Source organism: Netta rufina (assembly GCF_964035555.1).
Source record: "Netta rufina genome assembly, chromosome: 16".
Lineage (NCBI taxonomy): Eukaryota > Metazoa > Chordata > Aves > Anseriformes > Anatidae > Netta > Netta rufina.
This window is the reverse complement of record NC_140140.1, coordinates 7831527-7844605: the sequence shown is the minus strand read 5'-3', so window position 1 is coordinate 7844605 and position 13079 is coordinate 7831527. Positions and strand designations below refer to the sequence as shown.

The 13079-nt window shown below is 42.0% G+C and overlaps 1 protein-coding gene across 4 annotated transcripts in view; it reads left to right on the top strand.

Annotated features, from left to right (window-relative positions):
• The window catches only part of NCOA6 (nuclear receptor coactivator 6), a 42184-nt gene that overhangs the window by 20145 nt on the left and 8960 nt on the right, over positions 1-13079 (top strand). For all 4 annotated transcript variants that reach the window (XM_084296615.1, XM_084296613.1, XM_084296616.1 and 1 more), the window contains 4 exons: positions 72-218; positions 1094-2213; positions 7688-7809; positions 8606-11581. In XM_084296615.1, coding sequence (XP_084152741.1) covers positions 72-218; positions 1094-2213; positions 7688-7809; positions 8606-11581 — 4365 coding nt within the window. The remainder of the gene's footprint in view (positions 1-71; positions 219-1093; positions 2214-7687; positions 7810-8605; positions 11582-13079) is intronic.

The following is a 13079-nucleotide window of genomic DNA, read 5'->3' as shown; positions in this document are numbered from 1 at the left end:
GATTTTTTTTCCCTTTTTTCTTCTTTCTTCTTTCTTTTCACACTTACTAATAAGAAAATTCTTGTATCAAGGAATGCCCAAGCGCCTCCCTCCTGGGTTCTCTTCAGGCCAGTCTAACCAGAGCTTCATGCAAGGTCAGGTGCCTTCCACCGCACCAGGAACACCGGTGAACAGCGGAGCTCCGCAACTACAAACTAGCCAAAGTGTGCAGCACACAGGTCTGTTTGGAACTAGTTTTTCCTCCTTTTTTTATTTATTTATTTTTTTTTTGGTAGAAAACTGTGCTTATACTTGTGTAACACAATTAATAAAACATTAAATTATTGCCAGTAATAGAGAGTTTTAGCTACCTGGGGCTGAAAGTGCTGCAGTGGTGTGCTGTGCATATTGTTAAATGAGGAAAATTAAAATGGGAGGCTGTTTGTGGTTTTCAAACAACGCAAGTATTATTGCTTAGGACTGCTATACTAGGATCCAGAAGTATCCGTTTCGAAATTAAATAGAAGTAGTGTTGACAATTGAAGACTAAGGGTAATAAGATGAAACATAAAAGGAACTTCTTGTCTAGGAAAAAAAAAAAAGATGTTATCTTAGAAACAGAAATAAAAATATAATAAATAAAAAGCTCTTGTGATTTGAAAAGATAATTATTTCATTCAAAAGCTTTGGAAGTCTGCTTACAGACAGTCCTGTAAAAATTAAATCCTTAGTTCACAAATGCCTCCATTTAACAATTCTGTTAGTAGCATTTCATCTGGATTATGGATACTCTGATAATGTGATGTCATCACTATTGTGTGTGTATTTTGCAATCCATTCTAAAACAGCCTCAGTTTTGAAGTTTAGTTTAGTTGGAAATTGTTCCATTGAGTTAGGTGCTATTGTGGAATATTTTTAAACTTATGTGCAGATAAGGCTTACCAGGAATTTCAGTCATTCTGCAGCGTCGTATGTACATGAAGTGCCAGGCTAAGTGTTTGTTTTGAAGTGCCAGTATGATTTCCTCTTATGACATGTATCTCTTTTGAAGTGCCAGATGTGAAAACTTTTTATACCACTCCAATTGTTTCCTAATTGGCCTTTTTTATTAAAGGTGGCCAAGGATCTGGACCTCCTCAGAATCAGATGCAAGCACCACATGGCCCACCAAATATGATGCAGACCAATTTAATGGGACTTCATGGAAATATGAACAACCAGCAGGCTGGTGCTAGTGGGGTGCCGCAAGTTAACATGGGCAACATACAGGGCCAGCCACAACAAGGACCACAGTCTCAGCTTATGGGAATGCATCAGCAAATCGTATCCTCCCAAGGACAGATGGTAAACATTCAGGCTCAGGGATCGATGAACCCTCAAAACCAGATGATACTTTCTCGAACTCAGCTCATGCCACAAGGCCAAATGATGGTAACACCACAAAACCAAAATCTTGGCCCTTCACCCCAAAGGATGACCCCGCCCAAACAGATGATTCCCCAGCAGGGACAACAGATGATGTCTACACACAATCAGATGATGGGACCTCAAGGCCAGGTCTTGTTACAGCAAAACTCGTTGATGGAACAGATGATGACCGCTCAGATGCAAGGAAATAAACAGCCTTTTAATACTCAAAACCAGTCCAACGTTATGACGGGGCCAGCTCAAATGATGAGAGGACCAACCCCAAACATGCAGGGTAACATGGTGCAGTTCACTGGGCAGATGATGGCACAGCAAGGCCCTGTGAACGGTAACCCTTCTCAGGTTATGGGGATTCAAGGGCAAGTTTTAAGACCTACTGGACCTGGCACCCACATATCTCAGCAGCTTGGGGATACTACCACAACAACGAATAATGATGTGAACTTGACACAGATGTTACCTGATGTTCCCGTGCAGCAGCCAAACATGGTGCCTTCCCATATGCAAGCAATGCAAGGAAACAACAATGCTTCGGGGAGTCATTTTTCTGGTCACGGACTGCCTTTCAGTACTGGGTTTAGTGGAACGCCAAATGGGAATCAGATTTCCTGTGGACAGAATCCTGGTTTTCCTGTCAATAAAGATGTCACGCTCACAAGTCCGCTCTTGGTTAACCTTCTACAAAGTGACATATCGGCAGGACACTTCGGTGTGAACAACAAACAAAATAATCAGAATGCCAATAAGCCAAAAAAGAAGAAACCTCCAAGGAAGAAGAAAAACAATCAACAACTGGAACAGACAAAGTAGGTTTAATATCACATTGGTTTTATATGGGACCTGGGAAAGTCCTGCTGGCAACTTGTCAGCATTTTTTTCAGCAAGCATGCAGTGAGCCCTGTATTATTTCATATGTTAGCAATTTCTCTTAAGCGTTAAATGATAGTGCCATGGCAAGTCTGCCCCTGGAAAGTTCATTCAGGATAAAGAAAAAGATGGAAACATCCTAGTTCAGTTATAAATCTATTCAAAACAGCAATGTTCACTACATTTACTGGGTAGAGGAGGTATAAAAGTTGTTTTTAAATGTCAGTGGACACATGGGGCCGTGGCCTTTGGAGAGGAAGCTGCCATTCTTGGGCAGTCTGACAGCCACCATCAAAGGTTGGGAAGTACTTTCAGCTTTCAGAAGAGTTATAAACCTCTGTATTAAGATGTGCTGTATAGACTGGGGCTAGGGGGGGTGGCTGTTTTCTGAGATGTGTGTATATCTGTGTGTTTCTGCTTGGGACTGAGTTAGACTTCTCTTTTAGTTGAAGGTGCAGCTAGGAGTTTGAGTGTGGTGCTCTCTGGTATGGGGATAACAAGCCCAAGCAATGCTGGCCTTCCTGCCCTAGGATAGGCTAAGAGGAAAAAGCAAGCCACAAGCCTTGAGAAAGAACCTGCAAATGCAACAGTATTTGAGAAAAAATGAACATATTAATGTAGTAGAAATACAAGATTGCTGAATCTTTTGATTCCTCTTTGACTGGTATATTTTGTTGGCCAGCTATTCTGTGATCTTTTGTTGGTGGCAGTGTATTAATGCCAGCACAGGGTGGTTGACTACTGCTGCTGTCTTTAATCAGCTAAAATGAATATGTAGGCAGATCTGCTATATCTAATTATGTGCTGTATATAACTTTTGGCTGCAGGTGAGCCACAGGGAAATTGACAGGAATCCATGTCATGAAATGTCTTTTTTTGTCTTTTTTTTTTTTTCTCCCAGTTCACTTTAGGAAAGAATGGAAGAACTTTGCACAAATTTACAACACAAGAATATCCAAATTTGCATAACCTGTTGCAAGGGATCTTTTGTGACAGTCCTTAACTATCTTAATTCCGTAGTACTGTAAAATGCAGGAGCTGTTACTTGTATTTTGGTGATCTAGAAATGCTGCATAGAGAAGGTAAAGCAAAGCAAAGTAAAATATGCAGTCCTTGTGTCTTTATTCATCATCTGCGTCTTTCATGGAAAGCCAGTTCTTTTTGCCCCAAATTAGATGCAGAAACGTCCATGTATTTCTAGGAGGGAAGGTCTGGTGCTATGTGTAGAAATAAACTGCTTCAATTCTAAATAGACTTCAATAAAATAATAGCAATCACTACTGTATTGCCATGGGTTCAGAGGGAGCAGAAGAGTTGGCACTCTATTCTGAAAAGAAAGTCCATTAATCATTAAAGAAAAGCCTTATTATGTTTCTGTTCTCATTGGTCTTGCTGATGATCACCCAGCTTCCGTGTGGCCCGGGAATATCAATAAAGGGATAGATAAAGTTTCCCCGAGCTTACCAAGCCCCAGAAGACTATTTGCTTGTTATAAAGTTTTCAAAATAAAAGAAGCCTAAATTAAAGATTTTCCTATTGAGATCTAAAAATTTAAAATAATTTCTAGCTCATAAATGATGCTTTTAATGAGATTTCTGTTTACTTAACAAAAGAAATACTACTTTCTACTTCTATCACTTTGATTTTCAGTGAACTTTCTCCTAGCATTGTTATTTGCAGAATAATGTGTTTGTCGCCTGATACGGATTAGCATTTTGTTTCTTAACTGGCTGTGTGTTGATCCCTTGTCCTCACAGGAGCATGCAGAAGGGTGTTATCCTCATAAAGGGGTTAGAGTGAAAAGTTGAGACTGCTCTCCAGCAGAAGAAGGGAGACTGCAGTGCAGACAAAGTCAAAGCTGGTCATGATTCCTTCCTGCCTCACTCACTGTCTGCATCCTTGGCATAGTTCGCCAAGCTCAGTGCTTACTTGCCTCGGAATTGCGGATTCTTTTATGTCTGACTTGGATCAATACCTTTTGTATCAGAAATAAATAGGTGCTTCTCATCACGGCTTCTCTGTAGTTATTCTTCAGAACTGTAGAATTCAAAGCAGCAAACCTTGTTTGGAAATGCAGCGAACTTGATAATAACACTAAAAATGATTCCGTTTTTGTTGTTGTTAGAAATTGTTGTGGAGTTGTAATAATGCAGCAGTACCATTAATAAAACAGTTTGTAGGCTGGGCCGCATGGGATTGTTAAATGGGGTAAGTGTACTATTGAAAAACTTTATTCAACTGAATCTAAAAATAGCTTTCAGGATTTGCCTAACTGAGCAATTCAAACACTGGAATAAAAACCGAGACATTTTGAATAAATAGGTGGTTTAAAAGTGATTCTGTCTGTTTGTGGAAAAACATAGGTAACAGGATGGAAAACAAGGAAAAAGATGCTAGATGAAAGGTGATGGTGGAGAAAAACGTGTTGTTAATGGTATTAAACATCAGCACAAGCACGTTGCCCTGTTGGCAGCCCTTGGCCACATGTGCTGGTGGAAGTAAGGTGCGTGGTAAAACGCTGCTGCCGCTGGCACCAGGACGGGTGGTGCCTGGCACTGCACCACGTCGGCAGGGCTGGTCCTGCCCACCTCTTCTCTGTAGCTTTATTTTTGCGTGGCTTATTTCACCATCTGCAGCCCTGGTTTTTGTTGGTTTGCTTTCTCTCTTCTGGAGTTCTCTTCCACTCCGACTGGGATTTTACATCTGAACGCTGTGGTTGGCAGTGCGGCTGGTAGAGCTGGGGGTGCGCTTAGGAAACTGATAATCCGTGCTGTGCAGCTGGTGCCTTCTTACGCCGAGAGCAGTAAGAGGGAAGAACAAATAAGGAATGTTTATCCCTCCCACACAGCCTTATTGTCGTGCTAGTTATTTGTGTTTAGAATTTGATGGGTTTTTAGATATCTGGTGGTTGTTAAATGTGTTCAATGAATTTCAACTCCATTTGAAATTCAATTTATATTGAATTTTTCCAGTAACTATAGTAGCAGGTGTTCCCACGGTCACTGTTATTCTTTGTTACCGTATAATAAAACTCAAGGTTTGTTCTGCAAGGATTTGTTTGTAGCTCGCCTGGTGGAACCCATCAGGCAGGAGGTGTTTTTTAAGAATTGATTTTACACAAAGATTGTTTTCTAGGTAAACCTGTTTACGTGGTAATGCTCGCACACCAGCTTTTTGTCTAATCTTTAGCTGTTGCGTTTTTATTCCCCACTCCCGTTTTAAAGAATCACTAGTGGCAAAATTGCAAATTTAAGGTGGTATTCACAGTTTTAGGCAGTTCGTGTTGCCTGTACCACGTGGCCTACAGCAAAGGCTGAGCTGCTGTGGGAGATCTTGTTGTCGGAAATTTTTCCCACTCATGTCCACTACATGCTGCTGGGACATGTGGCTGCGTGTTTGTGGGCTGCATTAGCAGACACCCCGGGCTCGTGCCCTTGCTGCAGTGCTTGCCGGAGGCTGTGTACACTCTGGGGTTTCATGCCAAGTGGCCATTTTGAAGGAAGAGGTTGGGGTTTGTCAGTTTTCATCACATTTATTAGCAGGGGCGGATAAGCCTGTAACAACTGCATCATAAAACTTAATGGTGTGCTGGATTAGACAAAAGATTTAACTCCAAATACTTTCCTTGGCAATACTTGCCTACTCAGTAGTAATGCTTGGAGCTGTTCTGTTTCTTAGCTTTCTTCTCTCTTGATTTATGTTTTCCCTTCTTTTGACCTGTGAAAGTTCAGGGACCTTCATGTCACACTCTGCTCTTTAAACGTGTTTTAGGTAGTTAATAGGACATTAGGACAGGCCTGGGTTTCTCCCCATCAGCTGTGCAGATGCCAGAAACTTTCACTGTCAAGCAAACTTAAATAGCAGAGATCTCTCCACCTTTAAATACTTCAAGTTCTTGTTTTGCTGAAAATTTCTTTTGTCCTTGGCATTTCTGCATAATTCTGCCTCTCCTTGTAGGCAGTGGACCTATTTTGGTATCTTTAATTTTAACTTTGAGCTTTTATCACATAGATCTCCCTACAGCCTTGGTGTAGTCGTGAAGCAGATAAGCAGTTATGGTCTTCTACTCTTCATCCCTCTTTATCTTGCATTCTCTGACCATATGTATTGATAGTTATAAAAAGGTGGTTTATTCCCAAGTCTGCAAAAGCTGTCCTGATTGGAAGTATTGAGCACTGAATCTCAACAATTTTAAATGCTCCTGCAGTCTCCTGGAGCATCAGTTCTAGAGCCTCAGCATCTTAGAAATGTCTGCCAGCTGACCTTGAACATCTGATATGTCAATGTATTTGTGCTGTGGCATTAATAGAGGTCTCCAACACCCTGAGCTAGTCACCTCTGGGTATGTGGTGATACCAGTGAAATAAAACGCTGTGCATCTACTCCTTATATTTGTTAATAGAGATGTGATGGCAGTATGTGAGGGAAGCCTATTTATATATAATTTGGAGTATCCCTTCCCTATTTTATTTTTTTCTACCTTGAATTTGAGTTTTTTAATTAAGGAAAGAAGCAAATAGAATCATAGAATATTCTGAGTTGGAAGGGACCCATAAGGATCATTGAGTCCAACTCCTGGCACCACACAGGTCTGCCCAGAATTTTAGACCATGTGCCTAAGTGCACAGTCCAATCGCTTCTGAAATTCGGACAGGCTTGGTGCAGTGACCGCTTCCCTGGGGAGCCTGTTCCAGTGTGTGACCACCCTCTCGGTGAAGAACCTCTTCCTGATGTCCAGCCTAAACCTGCCCTGCCTCAGCTTAACACCATTCCCGTGGGTCCTATCCCTGGTGCTTACAGAGAACAGGTCACCTGCCTCCCCACTTGCCCTCGCGAGGAAGCTGTAGGCTGTGATGAGGCCTCCCCTCAGCCTCCTCTTCTCCAGGCTGAACAGGCCCAGTGCCCTCAGCCGCTCCTCATACGTCTTCCCCTCCAGGCCTTTCACCATCTTCATGGCCCTCCTCTGGACACTCCCCAACAGTTTCACGTCCTGTTTGTACTGTGGTGCCCAGCACTGCACACAGTGCTCGAGGTAAGGCCGCACCAGCGCAGAGTAGAGCGGGACAATCACCTCCCTCGACCGACTAGTGATGCCGTGCTTGATGTACCCCAGGATATGGTTGGCCCTCCTGGCTGCCAGGGCACACTGCTGGCTCATATTCAACTTGCTGTCAAATGCTTAGATGAATAGAGCAACAGGCATCTTGCTGCTTCTTGAGTAGTATGTAAGGCACAGGAACAATTGTCAGCAGACCTCAAACAAGTGTTCACGTTGGGCATGTTATACCTGAAGCATTGATGTATTTCCATGAGTTGCTTGCAGATCTGTTCAGAAGTGCTGAGACAATAGTAAAAGCGGAATTCAAACACTGGTGTTAAGGCTGTATCTAAATTGCAGTTATTTTTCTTTCAGCTCTTCAGAACCTCGTCCAGGTGGTCTGGAGGAGAGTGATCAGTCATCAATGTCTGGAGATCAAGGAATGAATGTAGATAACTCAGGCCCTAAACTTTCAGACTTTGCAAGTAGGCCACCAGGTAGTAGGATTTTTATGTGGATTATTTGAATGTTGTAACTACAATAGATATTTTTACTGATTTTTGTGACAGTACTTTTTTTTTTTTTTTTTTTTTGCATTCTCACATGTCCAAAGCTGCTTTTTTTTTTTTTCTCCTAGTAAATAAATGATGCCATTGTTTAAGTGTGTTATTTGAATTAGTTCAGTATGAATAGATGGCCATGTTCTCATGTATCATTCTGCAGGTATCATGATGAACTCTGCAGAATTATTTAGCAGTATCGTAATTGATAAAGATTCCTGTGCATCCAGCAGTAGTACAAACTGGTGCTGTAAAATCTGAGCATTAGCCAATAGGTGATTTTTCAGAATTAAGAAATGAAGGTTACAGTTGGAATTACCCTTTATACATAAGAAGGATTACATCCAAAGTCCTCAGGAATTTAATGTTATAAGCCACGTGGGTTATTTTTAGCACTATTTTTGGCTCAGTGATACATTGTAGAATCTACTTTGTATGCTAGGAGCAGTCAGATCTGTATCAAGCTTGCTAGTTCATGTTCCATAGTGGCTGTCAAACTTTTAGGTTTGCTTTAAGGATAACTAATTTGTGGAAGTCCAACTCTGCATTTTTAAGTAAAAACAAGCCTGGGGACAGTTGTAGAGACTATTTGAGGTGGCAGGAATCCAGAGTAATAGCTAGTAGCTGGTAAAAGTTGGGAGTTCTCCAATTCAGTGTTGTGCAGGTCATTCATAAATTAAGTAAAAATGTTTTCAGTCTCTGTGTTTTGATGAATGTCACCATGTCTTCTTAGGTTATCCTTCTCAGCCAGTGGAACAAAGACCACTTCAGCAGATGCCACCTCAACTCATGCCACATACACAGCAGCCACAGCCGCAGCAGCAGCAGCCACCACAGCCACCACCACAGCAAGCCCAGGCACCACCACAAACACCGCAGCAACAGCAGCAAATGATGATGATGCTTATGATGCAGCAGGATCCCAAATCAGTCAGGCTTCCTGTGCCACAAGGAGTTCACCCACCTCGAGGACCTCTGAATCCAGATGCTCAACGAATGCCAATGCAGCAGAGTGGTAACATGCCAGTAATGGTTAATCTACAAGGTCCTGGATCAGTGCCTCCATCTCCTGATAAACAGAGAATTTCCTTGCCAGGCAATCCTTCTCTGGGAAACAATGCAAGAAAAATGGTTTATCAAGATAATGTACAGAATCCTTCCAGCTCACCTCTAGGGGAGGTTTCATCAGTGCCTTCCATTCCAGAAGGAGGTGGAACTGAAGTCCCCCCAGCATCGGGAGCTCAGAATAATTTGACATCTCATTTAGTAGTTTCACAGAACCAGTTAATGATGACGGGACCCAAACCTGGACCATCCACACTTTCAACTGCCCAAGGTGCAAGTCCTCAACAGCAGTCTAATTCTCTGCCTGGCACTCTCACACACCATTTTCCAAATGTTGCCACCCCATCACAAACTTCAAGGCCTAAAACCCCAAACAGGGCTAGCCCAAGGCCATATTATCCTCAGACTCCTAATAACCGTCCACCTAGCACAGAACCCTCTGAAATAAGCCTGTCTCCAGAGAGACTCAATGCTTCTATAGCTGGTCTTTTCCCTCCTCAGATAAATATTCCTTTACCTCCCAGGCCTAATCTCAACAGAGGATTTGATCAGCAAGGTCTTAATCCAACTACTTTGAAGGCCATTGGACAAGCCCCATCAAATCTCACAATTAACAATCAGTCTAATTTTGCTGCTCCACAGTCACACAAATTGGAAGGTGTGGTCATGAATTCAGGAAAACAAACCAACACTGGAGGAACAAAGAGAGCAAGTCCAAGCAGTAGTCGAAGGTCCAGTCCTGGATCCAGTAGGAAAACAACACCAAGCCCTGGCAGACAAAACTCAAAAGCAGCTAAATTATCATTGAATACTCAGCAGAATCCATCTCTCTTGCAGAACATAGATATGCAAAGAAATATGATGGTCGGTCCCACTTCTTTGCCAACACCGGTGACAAGTTTTCAAAATAATAACATGCTAAATAATCAGAATCCCACAGTTTCTGTACCTACTGTTGCTGAAGACAGTAAAGAGAGCCTTAGTGTTCCTCAAGATAATGAGTGCCAGAGCACACAAGGTGTCCAAGGTAACAAAGACCAACCCAATATTGAACTAAAAGCTATCCCTACTCCGGAAATAAAAACATTGGTTCCAGAGGAACAGTCAAAAAAAGATGGGCAGGCCTTAGACACAGGTAAGCTTCCAGTTCTGGAGGAGAGTAAACCCATGGTATCTCCAGCTATGAAGGAAGCACCCACTTCTTTAAGTCAACTTCTTGATAATTCTGGAGCTCCTAATGTAACCATTAAGCCCCCTGGGCTGACTGGTCTTGAAATGGCACCAATAGTCACCACTGTGGAGGACCTAAAAAAGATAGCTGTCATTCCTCCACTGCAAGATACATCCTCTAGCAAAGAGCCATCTAATTCACTTAGCTTGCCTCAAAATAATGAGTCCTGTTCAAATCCAGGGCATCAGGAACTGGGAGAAATAAACTCAAATGTTACACAGAGCATTCCTCCAGTAATGCAAAGGCCTGTCAGCTCTTCTTCTGTTTCAGGTCCTTTACCACCCAACCAGATAACAGTTTTTGTAACTTCAAACCCTATTACATCTTCTGCTAATACGTCGGCACAATTGCCATCTCACTTGCAACCTGCGTTGGTGTCTACTGTTGTCACAATGCCTAATGTAGGCAGCAAAGTTATGGTTTCTGAGGGACAGTCAGCAGCTCAGTCTAACGCCCGGCCACAGTTCATTACACCTGTTTTTATAAACTCATCATCAATAATTCAGGTTATGAAAGGGTCTCAGCCAAGCACGATTCCCGCAGCACCGATGACATCTAACTCTAGCCTAATGCCTCAGTCAGTCGCTGTTGTGGGTCCCTTACATATACCACAGAATATAAAGTTCTCCTCTGCCCCTGCACCTCCTAGCACGTCCTCTAGCAGCCCTGCTCCTAGTATTCCCACGAGCAGGCCCCTGGTTCTAAATCCCTTGGCACCTCCTGTGCAGCTGCCTTCTCCTGCTACCACGACTTCAAGTGTTTCTTCACATCTTCCTGCCCAGCCAGCGAAGGACTTCAGCCTCGAGGAGGCAGCTTCTCAAAGCAATGGATCGAGTGACCAGTGCTCTGTTACAGTGACACAGTCTGGACCTGTTGTTTCACCTCTTCTTACCAGCAGTCCAGGATCTGGGAACAGACGAAGTCCTGTTTCATCAAGTAAGGGAAAGGGAAAAGTAGACAAGATTGGTCAACTCTTACTTACAAAAGCATGTAAGAAAGTCACGGGCTCCCTCGAGAAGGGGGAAGAGCAGTATGCTTTGGATGGAGAAGCAGAAGGTCAGGGACCAGAAATGTCAGTCCCAAACAGTTTGGCAACAGAACAATCACCAGCAGAACTAGACAATAAAACTGTGACACCTCCAGCACCCAGTCTTACAAAACAGAGCACTTCTGGGCCTGGCAATGTGAGTGTTAGCACTGCTGCTGCTGTTTCTGCTTCTGTGTCTCCAAGCTTATCAACAAGCACTCCTACAAGTGCACTGTCAGCTGTAACCACTCCAGTAGTCCCAGAGCTTGCACCTGCAACACCATGCACTAATGGTAGCAACCACAGCAGCTTACCAGCTGAGCAAACTGGGGTTGGTTTGGTGGAGGAGAAAACAGGATCACATCAGGAACTGCTGCAAAATACAGGTAAGTTCACTGTTGACCTGCTTAAATGGAAGACGACAGATTGCTTTCGTAACTTTCTTGCGTGCCTTTTTCCGTGAATGCAATAATACAGATGCTATAAGCAGACCACTGCTTTTTGTTCTTAATATCTGAGCAATACACAGGCTTGTATTTCAACAAGATTTGCATTTCAGATGTTTTATCTTAATTTTCATTTACTGCTTAGATGTGGTGTTTGATGTGAACGTATGATGCAATAACAGAAGAGTGACTTCATATAACTTTTAGAAGTGGGGAGGCAAAACTGGATGTATCGGCAATGACAGAAGCAATGCTTAAGGCATCTTTTAAACTGGTAGATGGCTTTTTCTGCTCTAGCCTTCCCAGAGAGCTTTTATAAATGTAATATTTAAATACATTGACTTAATTGTGATACTGTGTGTTAATTTTAATAATTCTACTTCCCAGTGTGGGGACCTTAACCTTCTAGGGAAATAGCTGAGCTACTCCAGGGAAAACAAAAAAAAAGTCCCACACCTTATGTCAAGGGAAGAAATTAAAATGTTAATTTCAGAGAGACAGTTGAAAATGGAATTATGAGTAAGTCGCATCCAGTGACATAAAATATCCTCATACCTGACCTGTTTCCTTACGGCTTTAATTCAAGCATCTGGCAAACTTTATTTATGACATCGCTGCTATTTATTGAGGCTGGTTTTAATCTTTTGAAAATGGTATGGAAATAAGCCATCACTATTGAATCAAGCTATTTGAATATCCATTGTGCTTCATATCTTGAATTTTGGCATGAATTTTATCTTTGAGAAGATAAAATCATAGAAGATAAAATCCACCTAAATCAGTAGAATTGAGAGCTTCAGCTTGAGTGTGAATTTCCATTTCCTTGCGGATAGATGTCTTAGATGTGGATACATACATCTTAGCTGTATGCTATTAGATGTTGTTATTAAATGTTTACTTTGAGTTTCACAGAAAGAGTCCTCTTTTGTTAGGAGAAAAAGTCGTTGACAGGAGAATCACGACATAAAACTGTAAAGCAGTCTTAAAACAGCAAGCAGCGATAGCACTTCTCAAATGCTCTTGCTGCTGCTCAACTTAGTGTGTAAGAAAAAAATCAGGAAATGTATCTAGCTTCAACATCAAGAGTATGGATACAGTTATTCTTAAGTGTGAAGCAATCTGTGTTTCCAGTCTGGAATATTCTGATTGCAAAGTAACGGTGTGTACATTCTCTCTAGATTTGGGAGGTGGTATCAACTAGTGAAGGACAACGATGTAAGCATCTGAATGTACCTGTGTTTTTACAAATGGAAGTTAATATTCTTTATTTAAATGGGAACCTTTAACTTTACATCTCCATGCTCTTCATTAAGTTCATTATCACACCTAAGGGAAAACTGAAAGGCATTTGTCTAACAGGAATTGTTTTTTAATCTTATTTTTAACTTGGCAACCTAAGGAAAAAAAAAAAAAAACACATTAAAAGTCACTTTATCTT